This window comes from Lupinus angustifolius, chromosome LG10 (genome assembly GCF_001865875.1).
Source record: "Lupinus angustifolius cultivar Tanjil chromosome LG10, LupAngTanjil_v1.0, whole genome shotgun sequence".
Lineage (NCBI taxonomy): Eukaryota > Viridiplantae > Streptophyta > Magnoliopsida > Fabales > Fabaceae > Lupinus > Lupinus angustifolius.
This window is the reverse complement of record NC_032018.1, coordinates 605,390-629,649: the sequence shown is the minus strand read 5'-3', so window position 1 is coordinate 629,649 and position 24,260 is coordinate 605,390. Positions and strand designations below refer to the sequence as shown.

The following is a 24,260-nucleotide window of genomic DNA, read 5'->3' as shown; positions in this document are numbered from 1 at the left end:
CATCTTTTTCTCCCCTGCCCTATATGAATAATAGACTATAGTTTATATAACAGACAGATAAGAATGGAAATTCCTGAATATTCTTAATGGAAGTGTTGGCTAACAGTATAACTGATAGCAAGAATTGAGAAAGGTACCAATACAATGTTAAAATAACAAAAAAGGTAGAGAGAATCTGAAGATAGGAAGAAGGCTCTTAGGGGGAGAAGGGATGAATTCACCAACTCATTCACACCCTTCTCAGCTCAACTGCTTATCCTAAAAAGCAATTTACGCATCAAAAAATATTTAAAAGTAAATTTTACAGATTAGATGCCCAAAAACTAAGCCTGGTTCATCAAGCTATTATGTGTTGAAAATGTAAAAAAGTCTAACTTAACTCAAAACAATATATCCTTTAATAGTTATAGCCTAAACAAAACAAGTTTTTTTGTATAACCACATTGCTTTCTTTTATGGCAATTGTTACTTTATAACGTGAAATTGTACCATTAAGGTAAAGACTAATTATCACTTTCGTCTCAGGCAAATTGAAAAACAAAAAAATGATTCTAAAAATATTGTGTAGACAAATTAGTCATTTTTACGATTTCTTATAGTGACTATTGTTGCTCACATTCAAGACCTTTGAGTACTCTACTTTGGATATTTTTTTTTTTTGGATAAGTTGGTATACTTAAAAATTTATAAGGACTAAATTGAGTTTCACACCAAAGGATATAGTTTCACATATATGATTGTTGTTAACCATAAAAACAGAACCTTGGTTGAGTGCATTTAATCAAGTTGAAGATTGTTTTCATTTCACTTAAGTTAGAAACTAATCTTGAAGAGTGCATTTTTGTTTGTGTAAGATTTCTCCTGCTGACCAGCTCCTAATTATGTAGAGGATAGTCCAATAAAAGTGTGCAAAAGGTTACCTACCCTCAATATGTGGTGCACGTTCAGCAATTAAGCAGCCATGCTTCTCGCAATTAGTTCATCACATTTACTATTGGCCAAGGTATCTACGCATAAATTTACTTCATTGAAGACTTTAGCATTTCACCTTAAAAATAGAAAAGATGCTGAAGTTCTTATAGAAATCGTTTGTTTCCATGTTGACAAGACAAACCACGCATCTATGTTGAATATAATGAGATAAGATACTCATAAGAACAGGTAAACAAAGATTAAGTTTAGATTCCTTTCTTAAAATGGAAGATAAACCAAGCATCTCTGTTAAAGATAATCATAATAACAGGTAACAAAAGACTAGAGTATAAACTCCTTATTAAAAAAAAGAGAAAAATACTTTAAAATATTAACCCCGCTTAAAGAATTTCCCATACAAACTTTGCCAACCAAGTATTGATTGATTTGATTCTAATTTGGGGGAGGGAAGAAAATGGCATCAGAAGTCCTCTTTGAACGGAAGAGTTGCTCAAGTTCTGAATCAACATTGAAAGCAGCCTGCAGAACAGTTGGTGATAATGCCTTCCAAGCAGATGAACTTCCAGCTAAGTGTGTAAATATAGGACTGCCAAAAGTAACACAATCGTAAGGACTATTACATGATATGTGACTACAAGGTTCTTCAAAATAAACAACCATAAAAAATAGACTAAATACCCATTTTAGTCTATCATACTTTTGACCTTAACAGTTTAGTCATTCAAAAAAGACTTAAAATGGTCCCAAAAAGGATTAATTTAACCAACATTTGAAATTTTCGGCATGTTTTACAACACTTGGTAGAGACTAATTTGACCTCAAAAATGACTAATTTAACCCACATTTTAAATTTTTGGGGACCATCCTATGTCTTTTTTTTTTTGAAGGATTAAACTAGTAAGGTCGAATAAATATGAGAGATTAAAATGAGTATTTATTCTTATAATGACTGACAAGTTAAAAGCACAATTCCACTCAGATAGCAACAAACCAGCAAGTAATCCAACACTTATCATAGGCCATGCTATAACAAGTAAACCCCACACTTTCAAATATATCAATCACTAGTTGTTAAATACTAGTACAAGCATAAGAGCATAAAAATGTGTCAATCACTAGTTATTAAATACTAGTACAAGCATAAGAGCAGAAGAGTTTGAAGTATAAATCAATTGCAGTCTAGAAAGAAGAAGAAAAAGGTATAAATCAATTACAGTCTAGAAGAAAAAACTGGAAAAGTCAAATGTTCAGGGTGAGATTCCTAGAAGATAAACACTACAATGGAGGGGCAGAATATCATTCAAGCTTTGTAAGAAACAAACAGAATATCAATCTCATGATTGCATCTGTAACCATGCATAAAAACAAGGAAATGGCTTCTTGAGCATCAAGATATGCAGTGTCTCCAGTTTTTTTTTTATGTATTCTTGAAATGTGTTTATACAAAAAGGATTAAGATAAGGAAATGTTTATCATCGTCCCTTTAAAATTGCAAATGTGCATTGAATACTTTGAAAGTTCAAGTACTTTCTGATGCACATTTAGGGTACGATGCCCAATAATATGATATTCAGATGACTCATAACAACAATAACAGTATTAGCAATAAGATAAAGAAGAGAAGAATAAAGAATTACTTGGGAGTGCCGGTAATGATGGAGAACCACTCCAAACCTTCAGGATCAGCAATCTTAGAAACAACAAAAAACCTTGGCACGATGAACAAATTACCACCTTCGATAGTTGTCTCCAAAACTTTACGACCATCGGCACCAACAACCTGAACCCTGCCTCTCCCCCTGACAATGTAAGTAACCTGCAAAGCAGAGTCACAAGAGAATCCTGGAGAACACATGGCATTTCCATCCAACCTTACAAGATCAGCTCCTAGTCCAACCTCACCAACCAAGGGAAGATTCTTGGTGTTCAACACCACAACCCTTCCACCATTCTTAACATCAACATCCAATGGAGCCTCTAGACAGTTCAAGGCCAAGCCATTCCGATGCTCCGGTTTAGGCTCAGGTAGGCTGATATTTCCTTCCAGCTTCACAATGCCTTTGCCTGATTGTTTACCAACAAGGGTCTTGACATCTTTCTCTTCCAAGTCCCAAGCTCTGCTAACAAACTCGGTAGAAAAGCCGGTGAAGATTCCATTGGAACCGGTCAGGAAAAAGTCAGTGAATTCACCAGATTTGTGAGCTTTTGAAGTGTCGCCAAGGAACAGAACAACCAACTCAGTATCTTCCTTGTTATACCACCAGGTCACAACACCAAAGGGGAGTGCCAATGCATCACCCTTCTTGATTGCAATAACCTTTTCTTCTGATTCAGGGAGCACTATTCCTGCAACTCCACTTCCTGGATTTTGAAATAACCAATATAACAACATAACTTCATTATATACAGAATTAAATATTGATGATAGGAAAAAGCTCTTCTAGCTTATTTTAAAAGCTTGTGGTATTTTGAAACCAATTACATTTATTCCTTAATTTATGCAAACAAAAAACACCATACATATTTTTTTATTAAAGTAATTGTTTACCCTAAGCAAATGAAATACTAATCAAAAGCTTACAATGAGGATAATATGTTACACAACTTTTGAAATTTGGGTCCCTTGGTTTTGGAGAGGGAAGGGAAGGCTGCATAACCTTAGGTTCTAATTTTTTCTTCTCTAAAATTTTCTTCTCTAAAATTTAACTCTGAAACAGAAATCTATATATTATCTAAAAGTTGAATATAATTTTACTAAAATAAACTCATTTAAAATACTTTGTAAAATGAATTAAAAGAATCGGAGAGATATGGGGTGCAAAAGAGAAATAATAAATAATAGTATAATTAGGAAGTACAATATAATGATATATTGTGTTTTTAAAACATCAAACTATTTAGAATGAAAACCAATATATTATCTTACAAATTATCTTTATGTACTTGTACGATAAGAAAACTCACATATGTTATAAAGTTTATTAATGATTAATAATGTATATATTGACTGAATATGAGTTTTATACGTTGTTATTGTATAAGTTTTATCATTATTCATTCTTCAAAAAATAATACAAATAAATAAATTATGAGTGATACATTAACCGAGTATAAATATTACAAGAGTTTGTAGATCATTTACTATTAGTCACTTAGAAAAGGTAAAATATAATAAGGAAAAAAGGAGTAAACAATAATAAAATGATTTTGAGGATCCCAATATATTGAAATCTGATGATAAAACAATGTTTACCCAATTTCGACACATCAAGATATTACACAATTTAATATCATCCAGTTTACCTCAATTCTCGGCAAATCTGGAAATTTTATTCATAAAATGATTAAAAATAAAGGATGGTGATAAGCGAATTGATGAAATATTGAGATGATAAATTGAAAATGAAAGTACCTTGGAGAACGTAGACAACCTTAGAAGAATCAGAGTAACGAGGAAGGGCGAAACCATTGTTTTCAAGTACTAGCTTTGAAGCACCAATGTTACCTTGTTGAAGCATTGGAAGATCAGAAGGAGACCAACAATGGTAGGATCCACCATTATCTCCGTACACTTTCTTCGCTACCTGAGGAGTAAGATCAACAATACCCATTCCTTTTCTAAATTATATTTCTGTGTTCTCTCCACACTCACTCTCTAATATATATATTAAAATATATCCTATAACAAATCAAATAATATTTATATATATATATCACTTTTAATAAAACATAAAATAATGCATGTCTTTATAAAAGTAAAAGTTGATCTTTATATTTATCTATCATTCCTCTTAAGAAAATAATCCAAAAAATGATGAATAATATGCTTTATGTGTATTTTATATTATATAAATATTAATGATCGTTTTACGAATCATATATATAAAACCATCCTCAATCAGTGTTATTAAAATCATATCAGATATCAAATTGGTTAGAATATTATGATTTAGTAATTAAACCGAACATATATGTTTATACTTATATATATATATGTTAATATAAATAATATGATGTATAATATACTAATAGTATATAAGACTTTTGCACTATGAGTACGTACATTTTTTCTCACATTTAAAAATCTTTTATAGTATCACTATATACATATTTTTACTAGATGTCGGAGTAGACACATTGGTGAACATGGAAAACAACTGGTTCAATAATGTTCACTCTATCACACTTATTGATTATTGCATTTTATTCTCCTTTTCATTAATGGTTAATATGTTTTTTCACTTTCTCTTTCTTCACTTCTTTATTATTTTAAAGGCTTTGTAAAATGAGAATCAAACTCTAATCACAAAATAATTCCTATTTACGAACAAAAATATACCACTCTCTATAATATTAAAGTTTAGGGACGGTCCTTTTTTGTGACATACTATGGTTGGGGATGCTCTTAAACTCGCATGCAATACTATATATAAGAATAAATCCAACCTAATCTCAATTTGTAACAGAAAAGAAAAAGGTGTAGAGGTTGGAATTTCGCTTTGCTTTGTTGTGACACAGTCATAGGTGCTCGTCGTTATCTATACAAATATACATCAATAATGTAAGGAAATTACTTTATTCATCATTATCATACCATAAATAATAAATAATAAATGCTTTTACTTTTGGATTACCATCCTTTTTTCAATACCCGTTTTCTAATAGTTCCATTCGCATTATAAAAGTAAAAATATGTAGTTTATTAATGAACCTAAATTACCTTTTTTTCCATCCAAATTACTTTACAATTTCATTTATCAGATATTAAAATTTAAAAAACTGTATATGGAAGATCAAAATAAAAATCTAAAAACATGTTATGAAAAGGATGGGAGGAGTAATTTTAATCTTTATTTATCACAATAAATCGATATAAACAAGATAATAGACTTTAATGTAGCAGATATGAAAATGTTATGTTAAATGATTGGATATACTAGACAATATATGAACAGAAATGATCACAATAAATATTTTATTGATTTTTTTAATGAATTAAATAAATAAATATATATATATATATATATTAGTCACATGATATGGTAATATGTCTCTATTAATATTTCTTCTATTAGAGTATTAAAAATATATAATATTGCATAATATGTAATATTACATAATATATTTGTTCTTATTCTTCTTTTTGAATTATCTACTGTATAGCTTTTAATATCTATAGTAATAACGAACTATATTTACATATTGTATATATTTTATTGTTTTAATACCTTTTTAAAATAAAAACTATCCTAAGTCAAAACAATCCATTTAATACCTCTTTATTTTATTGTTGTAATACCTTTTTATTAATTACGTGAAAGACAATTATATATATTTTATTTTTAATGTAAGTCAAAAGCAACAATTTTATGATTAAAAAATTCAAAAAAATAAAGTTCCTAAAATTACTCTCGTGGAGAGAAAGCTCATAACAATAAAATATCATGTAAAAGAATATGTTGTATGAAAATGAGCATTTTGCGTTTCAATGATTTCTATACTTTAAAGTTTGTTACTCATTCAATTATGGGTTTGAGTACCACTTGAGAGAAGAATGAAACAATTAAGATTTTATAAGATTTGACTCATCTCATATTTTTAATTTTATAACTTTAAATTGTATTTCTTCCCTTCATTCTCGTTTTTAGCTTTTCACAAGACATTAATATTATAATATATAATATCATATTTAACATAAAAAATCTCAGTTTTAATTTCAAGTTTGTTAGTGCAATGTATAATTCAGGAATAATAAATAATCTCTGATGTATCTTCGTGAATTGCTTAAAACCAAAATATATACCTATAGAGATTCTTGGAAGCTAGGATTGAAGCAAATGATCACAAAACTCTACCCTTCATATTGTACATTCTTTGAAAACTAAGCAAATAAACAACTTTGCTTGAGCATAAGAATTTTGCATATTTCAATCCATAATAAATACTTATTTTAGTCTCTCATATTTCTTGACCTTATTAGTTTAATCCTTAAAAAAAAAGAGCTAAAATCGCCCCAAAATTTTTAAATGTGGATCAAATTAGTCTCTGCTAAGTATTGTAAAACATGGTAAAAAGGACTAATTTGACCTATATTTAAAAAATTTGGATACCATTTTAGGTCTTTTTTTTTTTAAAGACTAAACTGTTAAAGTCAAAAAAATATATAAGAGACTAAAATGAGTATTTACTCTTCAATCTATAAACATTCTTTCAGCTTTTGTTAGTCTATATAGTTGATCTCCCCTACGAAAAAATGAGGGGCAAATATCCTTTTAAGTTCACTATTTCTTTATGAAATTGGTACCAAAATCCACGAATATAAGGTATAGTTGGTGCTGTCTGGTTTTGAACCACCTTGTATAATGAGTTATCCATGATTGAATGTTGTGCTCTGAACTTCAGACAGTACCATGTGTCTTGAAAGCAAAGGTTACTTCCATCTCAGTCATGGGTTTTCCTTCAAATTATTTGACTCACCATTTTGAACAATTGAGGTTGTCTTTTGAGGTGCTTTCCTCCAAAAGCTTTTTGCATAAAGGGACCCAAACACAATAACCTGATAATGTACTTGCATTATAAATACAATGCTTTAAATTTCATTAAGAAAATGATTTATAACTTTTAGAGTAAGTGCAAGTAGGAACATAGAAAAAGTGTTATCTAAGAGTGCAAGTGTAATATGATTCAATTCATTATAATAATGGTTAGAAAAGGTAAAAGTGAGTCTTACAGCTCCAATCCATTGTTCCCAACTAAGAGGATGTGAAAACCACACACATGACAGCATAATGCTAACTAGCTGCAACAATTGGAATGAAAGTAACATTGAAAAAACACATAAATGAAGAGAGAGTGGAAATTAGTTTTCTCTACGCAATAGTTACCTGTCTTGTGGTCATTATGGTGGCAAATGTTAGAGCACCAAAAGTGCGAATCGTGTAGGAAATAAAAAATTGACTTGCTGTTGCAACCTGTGTAACTCGGATGATTAACAATTTTCTTCGGTGAAATTGAAGATGAAGAAAAAACAATAATTTTTTTGTTTTTTTGCTTTTCAAAGCAAGGGGAAAAACAAAAACATTACAGTATTTGGGAGAAAACATTTAGATTACAACATTAAAAAATGTACAACAGAGGGAGCGGCTTTGCTTACAGTTGAAAGCAACACTATGTCAAAGAAACAATCGTGATGGCGATAAACAAACTCTATTGCTGGTATTAAATGTCCTTGTACGATAATACCTAAATAAAACAACATCAAATGTTAAAAGGATGGATTTCCGACCATGAAGTGAGAACCGAAACAAAACTGAAGCAGAAAGAATCAAATAAGTAGAACGGCAAAATATAAGAGAACTCGCATTCTATAAAAAGGAAAAATACAATCTAAATCAGAAGTCTAGAGCAAGGTCTGGTCAACACAGAATATTGGATGTCAAGATATTCATAACTCCATTTTGAAGTTATAACTATCAAAAGGCCCTCACTTTAAATGCATGAGGGTGAAACATTATTATATTAGACAAGTTTATCATGAAATCTTTAGGTGCAAGTTATATATTTTCCAAACACCACATAGGCACATAGGACTTCCGGAAATTTTATCGAACATAAATCTTTGTACTCAACCATCTTTGCAAACAATCTTGATTATATTACCAAACAAGATGTGTATGACAGTATAATGTTCAACAGAAAATTTCACCGTGACTGTCGAAAACCTACCTGTTAGGCTAAGAATACAAGAGCAGAGTGTAGTATAAAAAATCTGATTATGTATCTCCATGTCATAGCCTTTAAACAATTTATCCTGGAATGTGCTCGTAAAGCCATCAAACCTATTAAACAAAAAATTAGAATCTGATTCAATGAGAGACTTGTATGTGAAGTGTATTTGAAAATGAGGTTTTAAAATTTTAACTATATAATGCAGCTTCAACTCAACAAAAATATAGTTTCCCATAATAACTCCGAAAATATTCGAACTGTTAGTTTGACAATTTTTTCCCCATCATAAGGAGTGAAGGTAGTATTTATTACTTTTGAACTTTTCCCCCCATATAATACATGAAATCACTCAACACAGGAAGAGGTATTAAGTTCTGTAGTGATACCCGAGATAGCCCATCATTAGAAGAACACCCCAAACTGTATTTTCCCTTCCTCTACTATAGGGACTTATGTCAGATACCTGTACAATGAAAACACACAAGAAATAGTTTAAGCTTATTACACAATGCTGCCGTCTTTTTGGAGGTGATTATATACCAGAAACTGCACAATCAATCTAGTGTAAGAAAGCAATATTTGTTATATTATGCTTGCTAAATGGAACATAAGCCAAAAAACATGTGTCATAAAAGGTAATATGTCAGTTTTTCTATACGCATATAAAATCTGGTGAGGATTGCAAGTAAAAATACCAAAACAAAGTTTGAAACTAAATTTTTCTATCCCTGTAGTTCTAAGTAACATAAGATATCAAAGAAATGTGAACCTGATTGTTCAAAAATGTATTAACTCTATCCGAACCACCCCTCTCCCTGTATGTCCTTGTTACATACTAAGAAATCGAAGAAAAAGCTGTAGAAAATAATCAAGTTCAAAGACCAAATAGTTACCGGATATAGAATAAACACTGAGCAGCCAAGGGTAACTAAAAAAGCCAACAAATAGTCTGGTGCATGGTATTTCTTCTGCATTATGAGAGTACCCCAGACCTGTATAACAAAACAAACAAGGAATGGCGATTAAAGGCGCTAGAATAACAATCAATCATAACCAATAAAAGAGGGAATGGAATTCATGGATCAAAAGAAGATTTGTCGAAAAACAAACAAGGGTGGGCATCCAAACAACCTAGACAGACTCCACTAGGTAGAAACTCAAAATTTTACAATACAAGGAATGTCCTTGAAATAATTTCAAGGTTTTGAGTTCAAATCATAAAATTATAACATCTACATTACATTTATTAGTCTCTATGGATTAGTTCCCTTCAAAGTAAAGAAAGTGGCTACTAATGATGCCAATTACACACTGTTGATGTGGAGAGAAGAGAGAGCATGATGTCTCTAATGTTTAACATCAAAATGAAACAATTACAACTATTCTTTATCATTAGAAGTAAAATGAAAGATAAGCTACAAATGAAAGATACAAGACAAATACCAGAGAAGGGTTAATATAATGATAAATGAAAACAAAAATCAGCTGATAAACACCATAAAAGAAGTTTATATAGTTGGATACAGTTTTAAAGTACGACATACCATTACTGGTATCATTTTCGCACACTTCGCAAGAGTCTGAACAGGAAAACTAACATACTTGAGGGCCTGAAGCATAAAATATGGTCATTCCAGTAAACATGGTTATTAACTTCGTATAACCATTAATATCATCAACTTCTTATGAGCTTAGAGGTACACAGAATGCAGAAGCTTACCTCATACTGACAAGTTGTAGTCAGTATGTTTGTTACAGACACAAGGAAATACTTATAAATGGGGGCTACCGGATCAATCGCTTTTTTACTTGCCTATAAGAATGATTGAAAAGTATGAGTGGCCAAACAAATGGAGTTGCAAGAAAATTAGGTTTCAGACATTAAACACCGGAAATGTGTCAAAACTACATGTGTGCATGAGAGTATTTTTGCATATAACATGTATATAACTTACCAGCAAAGAACCAGCTGAAACAGCAGATGTTGTGATGCGGTTGCAGAAAACAAGAAAGAGTGAATACTTGAAGTACTCCTTTTCTGCTCCATATGGTACTCTCATTATCTTTTCCTGCACAAAACAAATATTTATAACTCACTACATAAATGTCAATTTCTGAAAGGGCTTCAATATTATCCATTCAAAATAGGGGAAAACAAAGAATGAGAACCGCGCTAGATTAAAACAAAACACCCCACAATCACATGATGCTTGGCGGAAAATCTTACTCTAATTTGCACTGCTCCATTCATACTATGATAACGTTTGGCACGGACAAAGCAGAATGGAAAGAAATGTTCTATATTGTTCTCTTTGGTTCCACTACCTCCCCTTTTCTGGGTACTACTAAGGATATCCCCTCATCCTTTTGGGTAAGGAACTAATCTCTTTCGGGGTTCGTGACTTCTCTCTCAACAAGTGTCGCTCTCGGGCATCGAACTTTTGACCTTTTGGTCATCCCGGGATCTAGCGGAGCCTTACACCACTAGACCAACACCTTGTTGGTAATGCCTCCCTTTTAAACCCTTACCCCACTGGGTTATTCTATTTATAAAATACATCAAACATACAATCAAAGTCATAGGTTAAGTTCCATCTTGTTCTAAGGTGTCTACCAAGCACTAGTTATGTATGTATATTGTGTACTACGGAGGTAAATAAGCATGAAATTGCTTAGAAGTAAGAATACTTAAACCATGAGTATTACCAACCAGCTAATGTTTTTTTGATTAAGCTACTCTTCTCTCTCTGCAGAACAATAAACCTTAAAAAACAGATTGGACAGGGATGTTTTGTATTTTTATGACATGGGTCCAATTAAAAATATAAACTTACAATTGGAAACAGACAAGGCCACAAGGGTATGTCATAAAAAAATGAACTTTAAGACGAAAGTGTTAGTTTAAGGCCATCCATTTTACTACTACAATGTACAAACCCAGAATCTGAATTAATTTGTACGAAGAGAAAAAGGGAAAAAGATTGAATTTTGAACCTGTAAGAGGCCATAGGTAACGAGGGTAACCATGATTCCAGTGACAGCAAAAGTGGCTTTCCACAACTTGGATGATTCAACTGAAAGTGAAGAAGAAGTGCTAGGTGGTGATGATGATGATGATTCTGCCATATCTGTGTATGTGAGAGAGATAGAGAGAGAGAGAGAGAGAGAGAGAGAGAGAGAGAGAGAGAGAGTCAGTGAAAGTGGTTAGTTTTATGTGTGTAATGATAAAAAGAGAGAGAGAGAAAGGAGAGAAGAGTTGGCTGAGTCTCAAGATCTTCGTTTTCGCCGGCATAGTTTACTGAAAAAGATTAAGAATTAACAAAAATGAATTGGTATGCCATGTCACCATTCTTATTCACCATGGCAGAGACTAGAAGAGAGAGGTGGAAAACGAGAAACCTTGTTTTGTTTATATCATTTATTTAAACAAAACGGGAAAGAGAATGTGGAACTGTGAAGGGGCAACACAAACAATGAACCGTACTAAGATTTGGATTGTCGTGTTGCGTAGTTAGGCCGATGAATAAGGATTATCGTTCATTCTTAAATATATGATCATTCATTCTTAAATATATCTCACAATTTAGATCACCTTTTAATATTTTAGAATATATGATCAAAAGCGACCATTTTAAAAAGAATGCGTTGATTTAGTAGTGCAAGACTTGACTAGATCCATAAGGTCGATAGTTGAATTTCTGGGAGCGACATTTATTGGAAGAACAACCACAAATCTCAAAAGAGATTAGATACTTCCCAAAAAAGGGTGAGAAAGACCCTTGATAGTAAAAAAAAAAAAAAAGGTGACCCCATTTTTTCAGCAAACATAATCTTTAAATAAGAACCCTCACAATATTTAAGACAAAGTGTTAAAGGCATGAGAATAAAAGGCCCATACTATTCCTCCAATGCACCCAAACTATGAATTGGATTTTGTTTCCATTTTTCTAAAACCAGTATTTGGATCCATTTTAAGTCCACAAGCTGGACTCACATAGAATAGCCTTATAAATAAATATCAAACCGAAAACAAATGTGGTGGTTCTTCTTAGGCCTTAGCTTTTCTGAAGTTAAGCTACAACTACAAATATTGGATAACGGTTCTTTGTCCAAATCACATCCATAACTAGAGGTTGTTCTTTATTCCTATTTTATTTTCCTTCTTTATTCAACGTGACATAAAATTTAAATAACAACACTTTAGGAACCATTACTGATCATGAAAAGAACAGAATTTTGAAGTCCCAGCCTATGGACACTACCGCTTCATTCCTTCATCCTTTGATATCCCACGTCATCACTAGCTCAAGGTACCTTCTGTCACAATATTCCATTGCACTATGGCATATTTCATTTATATTAGCATGTGACACAATATAATACCTCACATGTAAAAAGTACAATATCTTATATATGTGTAAGAAACATTATTAATTGTTCTTTGTGCTGAACTCAAATTTAACTATTGTTTGTTTGCAGCTTACATTGCTCTTATGCAACTCCTAATAGTGCAAGGTTTGGTCTATGGAATAATAGGGTGTTGTACTTATCAGCATGTTGTGCAATTGGCTTTGATGAACAAGTGTTTGATGACAATAATAATTTGAATAAGAATGAAAATGGGTCCCTCTTAGGTGCATTAAATATGAATTCTTCAGAAGCACCATTTGAAGCACTAGAAACCAATGATTTCTTTGTGAGTGATATTGAAGGTGATCCAGATTGTCCCTCTAAGGGCTATTCTTCCATTGAACATGCTCTTAATGCTCTACGCCAAGGAAAGGTTGGTTTTATATGTTCTGCATAAGCAAGAAAAATGTACTATTCTATTGTGTCAATAGGTGTCACTGGATTCTTCAAAAGAAAAAAATGCCACCATAAATATGAATTCCTATAAGGATTATTTTGGTAGCATTTTTTAACCTTTCACATACTTAATTGGAGAATCAAGTTTCATACTTGTAATGAAATAATAAAACAGCCAAATAAAAGGGAAGACACATGTTAATGTGTCATGTTTGATAAATAATCTTGAAAACAGTTATTAAACCAGTGCTTTAAGGATGATGGATTAAGCTAGAAACTAATACAATTCTTTTCAGTTTGTGATTGTTGTGGATGATGAAAACGGAGATATTGAAGGAAATCTAATAATGGCAGCATCTCTGAGTAGTAGCAAGGACATAGCCTTTATGATTAAGCATGGATCAGGGATTGTTTCAGTAGGCATGAAAGAAGAGCATCTTCAAAGACTTGATCTCCCTCTTATGTCACCACACTACGAAGATTCTTCTGCCCCAACATTCACTATCACAGTGGTAAGCATCATAGTGTTCAGTACACTACTTTTACTAGCAAGCTACATAGAACATTATATCTTAGGTTGTTGGAAGTTTTTTTCTTTCCAAAAATAAGACTTTTCCAGTTTAATATGAAATGTTTGAGTAACTAAATTAAAGTATGCAAATTTGGTTTTCATAATAACAATCACAGGAAATAGAGTTAGACATCTAAGCATAGATCATTCTAATAAATATTTTATATAAACACATAAAAAAACTATGTTTTTTTAGTCACTTACCATTACTTTTAAATATTTAGCAAAACCATCTATATTTATATATATGTATATGGATATGTGATTGTAAAACTTTGTTGTTTACCTATGTAGGATGCAAAATTTGGCACTTCCACAGGAGTATCAGCTGCAGATAGAGCCAAAACAGTTGTTGCTTTGGCATCTCCTGAGTCTAAATCAGAAGACTTCAGAAAACCAGGTCATGTGTTTCCCCTGAAGTACAAAAATGGTGGTGTTCTTAGGAGATCAGGTCATACTGAAGCTTCAGTAGATTTAGTTGCACTTGCTGGATTGCCCCCATTTTCAGTTCTTTCTGCTCTTGTTGATGAGAATGATGGTTCTATGGCATCTTTGCCCAATTTGAGAAAGTTTACATTGAACTACAACATACCAATTGTCTCAATAACTGATTTGATAAGGTAAGTACTAACTGATTTTTTCTTATGTCATTCATTCTAATTCTTGATCTACTGACTCACTTAATAATCAAATTAACTTAATGATGCGACTATTCGTGTTGGTTTAAGGTATCGGAGAAAGCGCGAAAAATTGGTTGAAAGAATTTGTGTTTCTGGTTTGCCTACTAAATGGGGTGTATTTCAAGCATATTGCTATAGCTCAAAGTTAGATGGAACTGAACATCTGGCTCTGGTAAAGGTACCAAAGTTGTTTATAGTAGGGCTTAGTGTTAAATGATGATTTTTTTTCACCTTTTACTTATTTTTGGACCAACCCTTACCATCATGTGTTGGAACAAACTTAACTTAATGGTCACATTATACATATATGATATCCTAAAAATGACTTATTTGTGTTGTGAATTATACATAGGGAAAGATAGGAGATGGAGAAGATGTTCTAGTTAGAGTACATTCAGAATGTTTAACTGGGGATATATTTGGATCAGGGCGTTGTGACTGTGGCAGCCAATTAGATTTGGCAATGCAGTTAATAGAAGAAGCTGGTAGAGGAGTACTTGTTTATCTTAGAGGTCATGAAGGAAGAGGCATTGGCTTGGGTCATAAGCTTCAAGCCTATAATTTGCAGGATCAAGGCCATGACACAGTCCAGGCTAACATAGAGCTTGGTTTAGCTGTTGATGCTCGTGAGTATGGGATTGGTGCACAGGTCTGATATCTCGAATCATATCCTAAATCATATTCACGCTAATGAAAATATGTCATATCTCATCATTGCATTAATACATAGTTAGAAATGTTACCTTTAACTATTTTAAGTGTTGAAAGTTGTTTTACATACGATTTTATGTACATAAACAATTCCTCTAAATTAAACTCAATTTGAATATGTGACCCCCTTACCACTAATCAATGATTTCCTTGGAACAATTGAATATTTCAAAAATGATTTCCTTTGCATAGTTCTGCATAAGAGTTTATTATTTTTTGGTATTAATTGCTCCATTATTCCTTTATTAGATACATTATGTATAGTGCATCTTCCTTTCATATATTTCACCTAACCCATTCATGGGAAAGCAGATATGAAACCTCTAAATTAAAGTATTAAATATATAGTTGTTGAAGTATTATTAATTATATTCTCCATTCCATTAATGTGAATGCATTAAACTTATATATATAATGGTATTGACAAATAATGTGGAAGTGTGCAGATTCTAAGGGATGTAGGAGTTCGCACTATGCGGTTGATGACTAACAATCCAGCTAAGTTCATTGGTCTCAAAGGTTATGGTTTGGGAGTGCTAGCGCGTGTTCCAGTGTTGACACCAATCACTGAGGAAAATAAGCGATACCTAGAAACAAAACGGACCAAAATGGGTCATATTTATGGCTCTGATATACAAGGCTCATTACCTGGATTCAACGATTCAACTACAAATAATCAAAACATCTCACCTGAGAAAAAGTGAAAAAAGTGTTTTCAAGGATAAAATTCACCTATGATTGTGTATTTGTATGTATTTAATATGTATACACTGACAGTGCAAGTGATTTTTACACTGTCAGCAAATCCCCACCATTCATATGTTTGTTAGTATAAATCAATGGCGGATAATGTGCTGACAGTTAGTGCATAGATTTTAAACTTTATTTGTATTTGGTTTATTGTGTGTACAGTTTGGTACTAGAACAAACAGATATGTTACAATGATAGACACATTTTTTATTACGTTTTTTTTGCTCCTTAATAAATCATAAAATTCTAATCCCCGTCCACAATTACTAAACCTAATATTTGACATATTCCAACAAATATTTAGTAGAACAATGATATTATAAAAATAGAAATGATGAGTAATATAGCCGATGATAATAACCATTTCTAACCAAATTTCCCAATGAAAATATGAAAATGTTTGATATGAAAACACTTTAAATCTAACAATAACAAGAATACAATCTTTTTTATGGAAGAAATACTAATTGTTTGATGTAATGGTATAAATTCATTTTGATATTAATCTTTCCGTAATCAACCACCATAAGTATGAATTATCTGAGTAAATGAAAATTTAATAAGAAGGTAATATCTATCAATGATTAATATAGTTACAAAAGTAATATTTGTACCAGTTATAGATGGGCTGGGCCCATGGACAAACGAAATGAATACTTTGGCCCATTTATGTTGATGCGTGTATAAGAACAAAAACCCGGTTGTTTTTTTTGTTGCTGGAACCAAAACCCTAGATACGGCTATTGCCTCTGCTCTTTCAAGGTTTCAGCACAGCTAGGGTTCCCTTTCAACCATGGCTCCACCTAAAGGTATTGTTTCCATTTCTCAATTACTCACAAATTTGAACTGTAGATTTATGCCTTTGTTTCCTTTTTAACAAGTCAAAATTGTTATATCGAGCTCAGCGAAACATTCCCATTTTGATTATAATTATAATAATATAATTGGATTGTATTTTTCTGTTAGCAAGGATAGTGTAGTTGAAGTATTATAACTTACTAATGATGACAGAACTTTAGTATATTTTGTGGTGTGCGTTTAGCTTACACCTTCTCAACCTTTTTTGTGCGTGACTAAAACCTTTATTTTTGTGTTGCTGGCCTTTTCTGGTTCTATGATTGCAAGCTGTTTTAATTTGTTGCTTTGAGATTTCATTCAAATTTAAAATTAACTAAGGGGCTATCTTACTATAACATATTTTTATTGTAAAAATCACTTCACACACTTGTTATTTGGTTGAGTGTTTATTCTAAAAATCACAAGATACACAAATAGATGAAAGGATATTTTTTGAGAAACTACATTTTCTATTTTTTCTATGGAAAAATGCTCCTGATCTTCAAATATAATTTAGTTTGTCATTGTAGCCAAACACAATATGGCTTATGTTTTACTTGATAGCTATCTATACAACAGAAATCACTTTTTTAAGGCTTTAACAGATGCATGTATTTCTGACTACAATTACTGTCATTTCATTTCTCTGTATGATTTATTGTTTTGGTGCTTTTGAAATCGATAATTCTTTTGTGCATATATGGAACAATGGTTTGATCATGATTTTACTTGAATGTGATGTAACCATATCTATTGTTTTTGTGTAGTTGATAAGAAGACCGATCCAAAGGCTCAGGCATTGAAAACTGCCAAAGCAGTCAAGTCTGGCCCTACCTTTAAGAAGAAGGCCAAGAAGATCCGAACATCTGTCACATTCCATCGGCCAAAGACCTTGACAAAGGATAGAAATCCTAAGTACCCTCGCATTAGTGCTACACCAAGGAACAAGCTCGATCATTATCAGATTTTGAAATTCCCTCTCACAACTGAGTCTGCGATGAAGAAGATTGAAGACAACAACACTTTAGTTTTCATTGTTGACATACGTGCTGACAAGAAAAAGATCAAGGATGCGGTGAAGAAGATGTATGACATCCAAGCCAAGAAAGTCAACACCTTAATCAGGTGAGTGTCTTTATTTGGTGGTTCTTTCTCATTGATTGAAAAATTTATGATTGCTAATGACAATTTTAGACTGGGGTGATTAGGTCTTGCATTTTCCTGTCCAAGTTTTTATTATATTGATATTTATGTGCATTGTTATCTATTTTACACAATGTTATAGTGTTTGATTAATTATCTTATCATTCTAATGAAACTATGTTTAAATTGTTATCCCACTTTGTTGTGGGTGAGTTTAGTGACGAGTGAAGAGTTTGTCTGAATTGGCTGATGATGTGCTTTAACTTATGATTTGTACTAATTATTATGTGATGATCTTCTTCATTGTTATTGTTGTTGTATTCTTACTAAAATTGAATTATTATTTTTCAGGCCTGATGGCACTAAGAAGGCCTATGTGAGGTTGACACCTGATTATGATGCTTTGGATGTAGCTAACAAGATTGGAATTATATAAAGCAGTGCTGGCTTCACTACTGTCAGATTCTGTTTAGATGTTAAGTATGTTTTATGGTGATCATTGGTGTAGACTTTTTTGAAACAAGATTAAGTTCAAAATTTTGTGGTTTTTTATTTGATAGATTGGAATTAAGTTACTTGTGATACAATTTCCAATTTTGAGTAAATGAGCATATTATCTTTTCCAGTTTTAGTTACTATTAAACAAGCACCTCACAGGCATTTTGGTAAAACATATTGAATTATGAGTATACGCGATCTCTGTTTATAGTCAAAAAGCATAAATCATTGTTACCAATGGAATGATTCCATTGGTGGTTATTCACTTTCTGAGACATGGGGCCTACAATGGGCACTTGTAATCCTACTCACCTAAATTTTAGTAAAAAAATAAATAATTCTCTCATGACACAACTAAATGGGCACATTTTGTAATCTTTCATGATTATAATCTTCGCTAATATTTTGTTACCCATCCAATTGATCTTAGCTTTACTTTTGTAAGTACTCCTTTTGTAGATTATTATGCCTATAAGAGTATTGCTAAAGGACATTTTGCAACTCCATCTAAATTTCCTGTGTCAATTATCACAAGAATTTTTACAAATAGAGATCGCATGTTGGGCATGTCTTCATTTGCTATATTAATTTGACATGAGACAGAGAATGTGACACTGTTTGGGACAACAAGTGATCATGTATAACATTGGATTAATGTTCAAATCTTCATTTGCAATATTAATTTGACATGCGAAAAAATATGGTTGGGGTCTGGTTTGACTCAAAAGGAGGAAAATGATAAAAATATGAAAGTATAATTCTTATTAAGCCTTAAATATTAGCCCACCTAAAATTGGAATGGGCCGATTTGAGCCCAGTAAGAATGAAACACTAAGAGAAGAAGAGAAATGCATTAACGCTATTAGAAGAGTATTAGATATAAGAGTGAGTGAGAAGAAGAGATAGCAGAAGCGAAGAAAAAAAATGAGGAAGTTCGATCCATGGCCTGTGTTCTTCAAGCGAGAATGGAATCGTACATGGCCCTTCTTGGTTGGTTTCGCTGTCACCGGTACTATAATTACCAAATTATCCCTTGGTCTCACTGGTATTTTCTTACTTCTCTTTTCTCTCATCTTTGATCATTTTTTTGCTTTATTTACTTCGTGTGTATGTGATTTTTTTATGAAAATTCTAATTGCTTGTCCCTTAAATTTTCGCAGAGGAAGATGCAAAAAACTCCAAATTCGTTCAGGAGCACAAGAGGTAATACTCTATTTATCAAACCCTAGTTTTTTTTAAGCGTTTTTTTATTTGAGATTTATGTGCTTCTTGTGTTTCTGATTGATTGGAATGAGATTTGAACTCGTTGAAGTTTTTAGTACGTGTATCTGGGATGATATCTGGTTCTTCGTTAGCTAGACATTAAATATTCTTGATTTTTACGTCCAATTTTGGTTTTCGATTTTTATTCTATTTTTATGAGGAATCAATAGAGCATAGCTAGAAGGTAGGGAGAAAAGAGGTAACTATGTAATAATATGATATTGTGGTTCATGTTGGCATGGAATTTGTTCATTTGTTTTTATATTTGATGATGTTTAAAATTATTAAATGATGATCTATGAATCAATTTACAATAATAGTAGGAATCATTTTGCAAATAGTTACATAATTCTCTCAAAGGTTCATCATAAACAAGGTATCCTAAATTAATGTAAAAAGTTACCAACTGCGTACAGCAACCACGTACGAGACAACTGATTTTGCATGAAGGATTTGCTTAGTAGTTAGTCTCACTTAAATTGAGGAACTGAGTGATACCTAATGTCGATTCAAATGTTATTTTCTTATTTTTACTTCTTGATATTATATCTGATCCCTGTGTCTGATAATTCATTATCTGGTTATCGCTTGATTATTTACATGCACACAATTTATGGATTCTGATGCAGTGTCCTTCCTGTGTTATTTAGGTGATTTCCAAATGGAAGAATGGCACCAGCTTTGCAGTTACATTAAGTGTGCCAAGAGAGCTTCTCTTGCTCTACTTTTATGAATTTTAATAATTGAATACAGATGTTGTGTACTCTCTCCATATTCCCATTTCCATTTTTTGCAGTTTGCGTAATTGTGTGTGAAAAGCGCATATTATGACATTCTGAATTGATAACTTCACTTTTCGATTACTTTAATATTACAGTTACTATAATTTGATTGTCTCTTTCTGCAATAATGGAAAAATGCTAATCTTGTCGCGAACAGTTGTGTGTGTATCGTATTTAAGAGCTTTCTGGAGTCTCTGTTCCTGAGCAGTTGTTAGGGATGTGGTTTGTCTGCAACTTATTTTTGTCATGAGTGCATATGCTGGGCTTTATTTTCATGAGTAAGGTTTATTTTCTGATGCTTCTTTTTAATAGTTACATATGTAGGTTTTCAGTTATTGTGTGGATGCAGTATTATTCATCATGTAGGATCAGCTCTTCCTTTATCTCAGTCACCCTTAGTACAGACTAGAACCTATTCAGGACTACGTTTTAGTTTGGTGTAGTTCGGATTTCCATACAATAGGGTAGTTTCCTGTGTTTCCCTGTGTATCCATTAACCAGTAATAATCTTCACCGAATTTATGTGCTTTTCAATTTCCACCCGTGTTTCAGTATCAGAATTCCGTTTTTTCTTTCATGCTTTGCTTCTTCCTGTAAGTTGTCTATGGCTGATGCGAAGTTTCGTCTTATAGAAAATTTGAGACATGATTAGTAACACCCTATATAGAATGAGGAAGAGAGCATTGGTATATGAAGTTCTGAACATCAGCGTGCTGCTTTTTCCATAAACTAGAATGCTCAAATAAGCATTACCTATGTAGTATTGTCTCCCTCCTCATTCAAACCTGAAACATTAGCTATATAGTCCCATTTACAGTCTCCAAAAAACTCAACACATGACACCAGTTTGAAGTCCTCTTGTTCTGTCCACTGACCTTTTTTCACTGCTTGTTGAACCATTTTGCTTCTATTTTCCTACACCAGCCTCTGAAAATGGAATATTAACTTTCTCCAAATGTGTTCACTTATGAGGTGCACCTTTCCAAGGCACTAGTAGTATTTATATTAAGGTTCTCATGTCACATTCTCTTTATTTTTTACAATTAGCAATTTTGCATAAACAAATATATATTATGTCTTAAATTTTGTTTCGTATACAAATCCAAACTATTGAAAACATGTAATTAAAATTTTTAAACATTCATTTGATAACTACCATTTCACCCTGGCATTTAAGGAAGCTGATATCACCCACTACGTGGAAATAATCAGAGTAATTGATCAATCTAAACTTTAAAGCATTGATTTTTCTTTGTGCCCACTGCTTAATATTATAAGTACTTTTACTGACTCCAAACAAAGTTAGAAGGTTGATATATAACCTCACTTTCAAAAATATTTGAATTTTATAATAACTTTCCGAAAGGTGGTATAATATATGTGATGATGTACAATAAGTTCATAACTTTATCAAAAAAATATCAATAATATACAACAACAATAAAGTATTAATTCTATTAAATGATGTCGGCTACATAATCAAACGATAAAATATTGATATTTAAATTTTTCGGAATTATTTTAGCATACGATTTTCTTGATCTTCTCATACTCTAAATTTAACTAATATTTATTTGATCTGCTATCTTTACTATAACTGACCACTTTCACACATACAAATAATACATCAAATGAAAGAAAATAGTGGGGCAGAAATGAGACTCATGTGACGCACTTGGTGTTAAGACTTCTTCCTAAATTCTAGAGTATAATAAAGGGGCACTTGCTTACTAACAGAGATCCAATATCCTAAAATGAATATGTTTTTATGTTTTTAACTAATCAATTTTTTACCAGTAATATAATAATGTTATTTTGTGTTTTTAAATTTTTTATTTTTTATTAATTGATATTTTTTATTGGACCGTAACATAAAATTACAATAGGAATGGAGACATGAGATATATGTTACTTGCATACATGCATGACTAGTAATTTCAGCTGGATTCTTCAAAGTTAGGTTCCCCAGTGAATACGCGGTCACGCAAACTTAACTAGCGACAAGTACTGATGTTACACGAAAACTAGTACACATTCACTATTTCATAAATTGTGTCACCGTATATACTATTAGTCGTGGTTGGTCAGAAAAATAATTAATTATTAACTTTTTAACTTTAAAATATTTTTTCAACCCATCATAAACTAATGATACATGCAGTGATACAAATTGTGGAGATCAAAAGGTATACCCCACTAAAACCTTTCTCCTCACAATTTCATTCATATTTACACCTTAATGTCAATGTCCTTCATTTCTTAACTATAAAGGAAAATGCAGAGGTAGTTTCGCCACTTTATCCGCGTAATTCACAATAATTAACCGAAGAGTCATAGTCATAGTTATATATACGTACCTTACCTTCCTCACATATATATTAAAGTGCAGTGTGCTTCCAAATTCTTCATATTGTGATATAACCCATTAAATATAAATATTTATAGCAATGAAGAGAGTCAGAGAAATAGAAGAGGGTGATATAGAGATGAATAATTGTTTGATGCTAATAACCAAAGTTGGTGAAATTAGTAACATCAACCAAAAAAAGGATGAGAAAGAGTTATTAACTAAGGATGGTGATTTTAAGTGCAAGACATGCAATAGAAGATTCTCTTCTTTTCAAGCACTTGGAGGCCACAGAGCTAGTCATAAGAAGCAAAAGCTCATGGTAAATAACCTTTCTTGCAATCATAATCATGAATCAATAAAAAGTACCATGAAACCAAAGATGCACCCATGCCCTATTTGTGGTGTTAAGTTTGGGATTGGACAAGCTCTTGGAGGGCACATGAGAAAGCATAGAGGTGCAATTAATCATGGTTTGGTTATTCATAAGCATGATAACTTGTGGTTCAAGAAATCTAAAGAAATGTCTTTGAATTTGTGTCTGGACTTGAATTTGGGGCCACCAGAGAATGATATTAAGCTAAGGACACATGTTTGAACTGTTTCATTTGATTGGGAATTTTGGTCATGATCACATAATATTTTTCTTAGTTTTATGTATTTTTTTTTACTGCATATGTTTCACTCCCTATTAGATATTCATTGTGCTTAATTTAAAAAATCTAAGTTCATATGTGTATTTTAATATTTTACTATTTTTGTTGACTGAAACTACATTGTTTCCTAGTGGATGCTATGCATATAAAATTATTTGTTTGTCATTCTTGTTGGCCATAAAATGCATTTTACATGAAAATATATTTTCAACAGCTAGATGCATATAGACTCTGTCTTGCACAACTGTGTTATTTGGAAGCTTATTAGATATTGGAAAGTAGAAAAGATAACTAATTGAATTAGAATTATTTGGTAAGATTAACTAATAAACGAATTGATAGGTGTAAAATCACATAACTCATTAATTTTTTTTGTCTATCAACAAAGTTTGGAAAAATGAAATAAGCAACTTTAGAGTGAAATGAGAAAAAGGCGCCTCTATTCGGATAGAGATATGTTGTCTCAAATCATATTTCATATCTTGCTCTACGCCAATAAAAACATGATATATTAATTAAAAAATTAAACTCTTATTATTAGTATTGTTTTTGCT

At 31.9% G+C, this 24,260-nt stretch overlaps 5 protein-coding genes across 5 annotated transcripts; 3 read left to right on the top strand and 2 right to left on the bottom strand.

The window, feature by feature from the left end:
• Positions 1,220-7,128, bottom strand: LOC109358251 (glutelin type-A 2-like). Its single transcript, XM_019602380.1, has 4 exons — positions 7,122-7,128; positions 4,346-4,546; positions 2,571-3,294; positions 1,220-1,519 (listed from the first exon to the last, which is right to left on the bottom strand). Exons 2-4 carry the CDS (start codon positions 4,542-4,544, stop codon positions 1,366-1,368), a joined length of 1,077 nt encoding a protein of 358 aa, XP_019457925.1. The 5' UTR covers positions 4,545-4,546; positions 7,122-7,128; the 3' UTR covers positions 1,220-1,365.
• LOC109358252 (UDP-galactose/UDP-glucose transporter 5-like) lies at positions 7,222-11,787 on the bottom strand. The gene is made up of 11 exons (XM_019602381.1): positions 11,656-11,787; positions 10,617-10,730; positions 10,382-10,474; positions 10,206-10,271; positions 9,555-9,653; positions 9,048-9,124; positions 8,659-8,771; positions 8,087-8,175; positions 7,818-7,904; positions 7,664-7,732; positions 7,222-7,489 (listed from the first exon to the last, which is right to left on the bottom strand). The coding sequence occupies exons 1-11, from the start codon at positions 11,785-11,787 to the stop codon at positions 7,379-7,381; spliced, it is 1,050 nt and encodes a 349-aa protein (XP_019457926.1). The 3' UTR covers positions 7,222-7,378.
• Positions 12,823-16,258, top strand: LOC109358250 (monofunctional riboflavin biosynthesis protein RIBA 3, chloroplastic). The gene is made up of 7 exons (XM_019602379.1): positions 12,823-12,971; positions 13,141-13,444; positions 13,764-13,979; positions 14,333-14,658; positions 14,767-14,896; positions 15,071-15,367; positions 15,876-16,258. Exons 1-7 carry the CDS (start codon positions 12,913-12,915, stop codon positions 16,131-16,133), a joined length of 1,590 nt encoding a protein of 529 aa, XP_019457924.1. The 5' UTR covers positions 12,823-12,912; the 3' UTR covers positions 16,134-16,258.
• On the top strand, positions 16,821-18,785 carry LOC109358253 (60S ribosomal protein L23a-like). The gene is made up of 3 exons (XM_019602382.1): positions 16,821-16,989; positions 17,785-18,142; positions 18,512-18,785. Exons 1-3 carry the CDS (start codon positions 16,974-16,976, stop codon positions 18,594-18,596), a joined length of 459 nt encoding a protein of 152 aa, XP_019457927.1. The 5' UTR covers positions 16,821-16,973; the 3' UTR covers positions 18,597-18,785.
• Positions 22,908-23,848, top strand: LOC109358309 (zinc finger protein ZAT12-like). Its single transcript, XM_019602470.1, has one exon. The coding sequence runs from the start codon at positions 23,151-23,153 to the stop codon at positions 23,646-23,648; it is 498 nt and encodes a 165-aa protein (XP_019458015.1). The 5' UTR covers positions 22,908-23,150; the 3' UTR covers positions 23,649-23,848.

Bases quoted from the DNA above. Each gene is read 5' to 3' on its own strand.
- LOC109358251 (XM_019602380.1), bottom strand. From the start codon at position 4,544: ATGGGTATTGTTGATCTTACTCCTCAGGTAGCGAAGAAAGTGTACGGA. The intron at 3,295-4,345 runs GTACTTTCATTT...TTCAAAATCCAG, and splicing joins GGTTGTCTACGTTCTCCAAG to GAAGTGGAGTTGCAGGAATA. The intron at 1,520-2,570 runs GTAATTCTTTAT...TACTTTTGGCAG, and splicing joins ATCATTACCGGCACTCCCAA to TCCTATATTTACACACTTAG.
- LOC109358252 (XM_019602381.1), bottom strand. From the start codon at position 11,787: ATGGCAGAATCATCATCATCATCACCACCTAGCACTTCTTCTTCACTT. The intron at 10,731-11,655 runs GTTCAAAATTCA...TGTTTTGTGCAG, and splicing joins TTACCTATGGCCTCTTACAG to GAAAAGATAATGAGAGTACC. The intron at 7,733-7,817 runs GTAACTATTGCG...CAATTGTTGCAG, and splicing joins CCATAATGACCACAAGACAG to CTAGTTAGCATTATGCTGTC.
- LOC109358250 (XM_019602379.1), top strand. From the start codon at position 12,913: ATGGACACTACCGCTTCATTCCTTCATCCTTTGATATCCCACGTCATC. The intron at 12,972-13,140 runs GTACCTTCTGTC...GTTTGTTTGCAG, and splicing joins CACGTCATCACTAGCTCAAG to CTTACATTGCTCTTATGCAA. The intron at 14,897-15,070 runs GTACCAAAGTTG...AATTATACATAG, and splicing joins AACATCTGGCTCTGGTAAAG to GGAAAGATAGGAGATGGAGA.
- LOC109358253 (XM_019602382.1), top strand. The intron at 18,143-18,511 runs GTGAGTGTCTTT...ATTATTTTTCAG, and splicing joins AAAGTCAACACCTTAATCAG to GCCTGATGGCACTAAGAAGG.
- LOC109358309 (XM_019602470.1), top strand. From the start codon at position 23,151: ATGAAGAGAGTCAGAGAAATAGAAGAGGGTGATATAGAGATGAATAAT.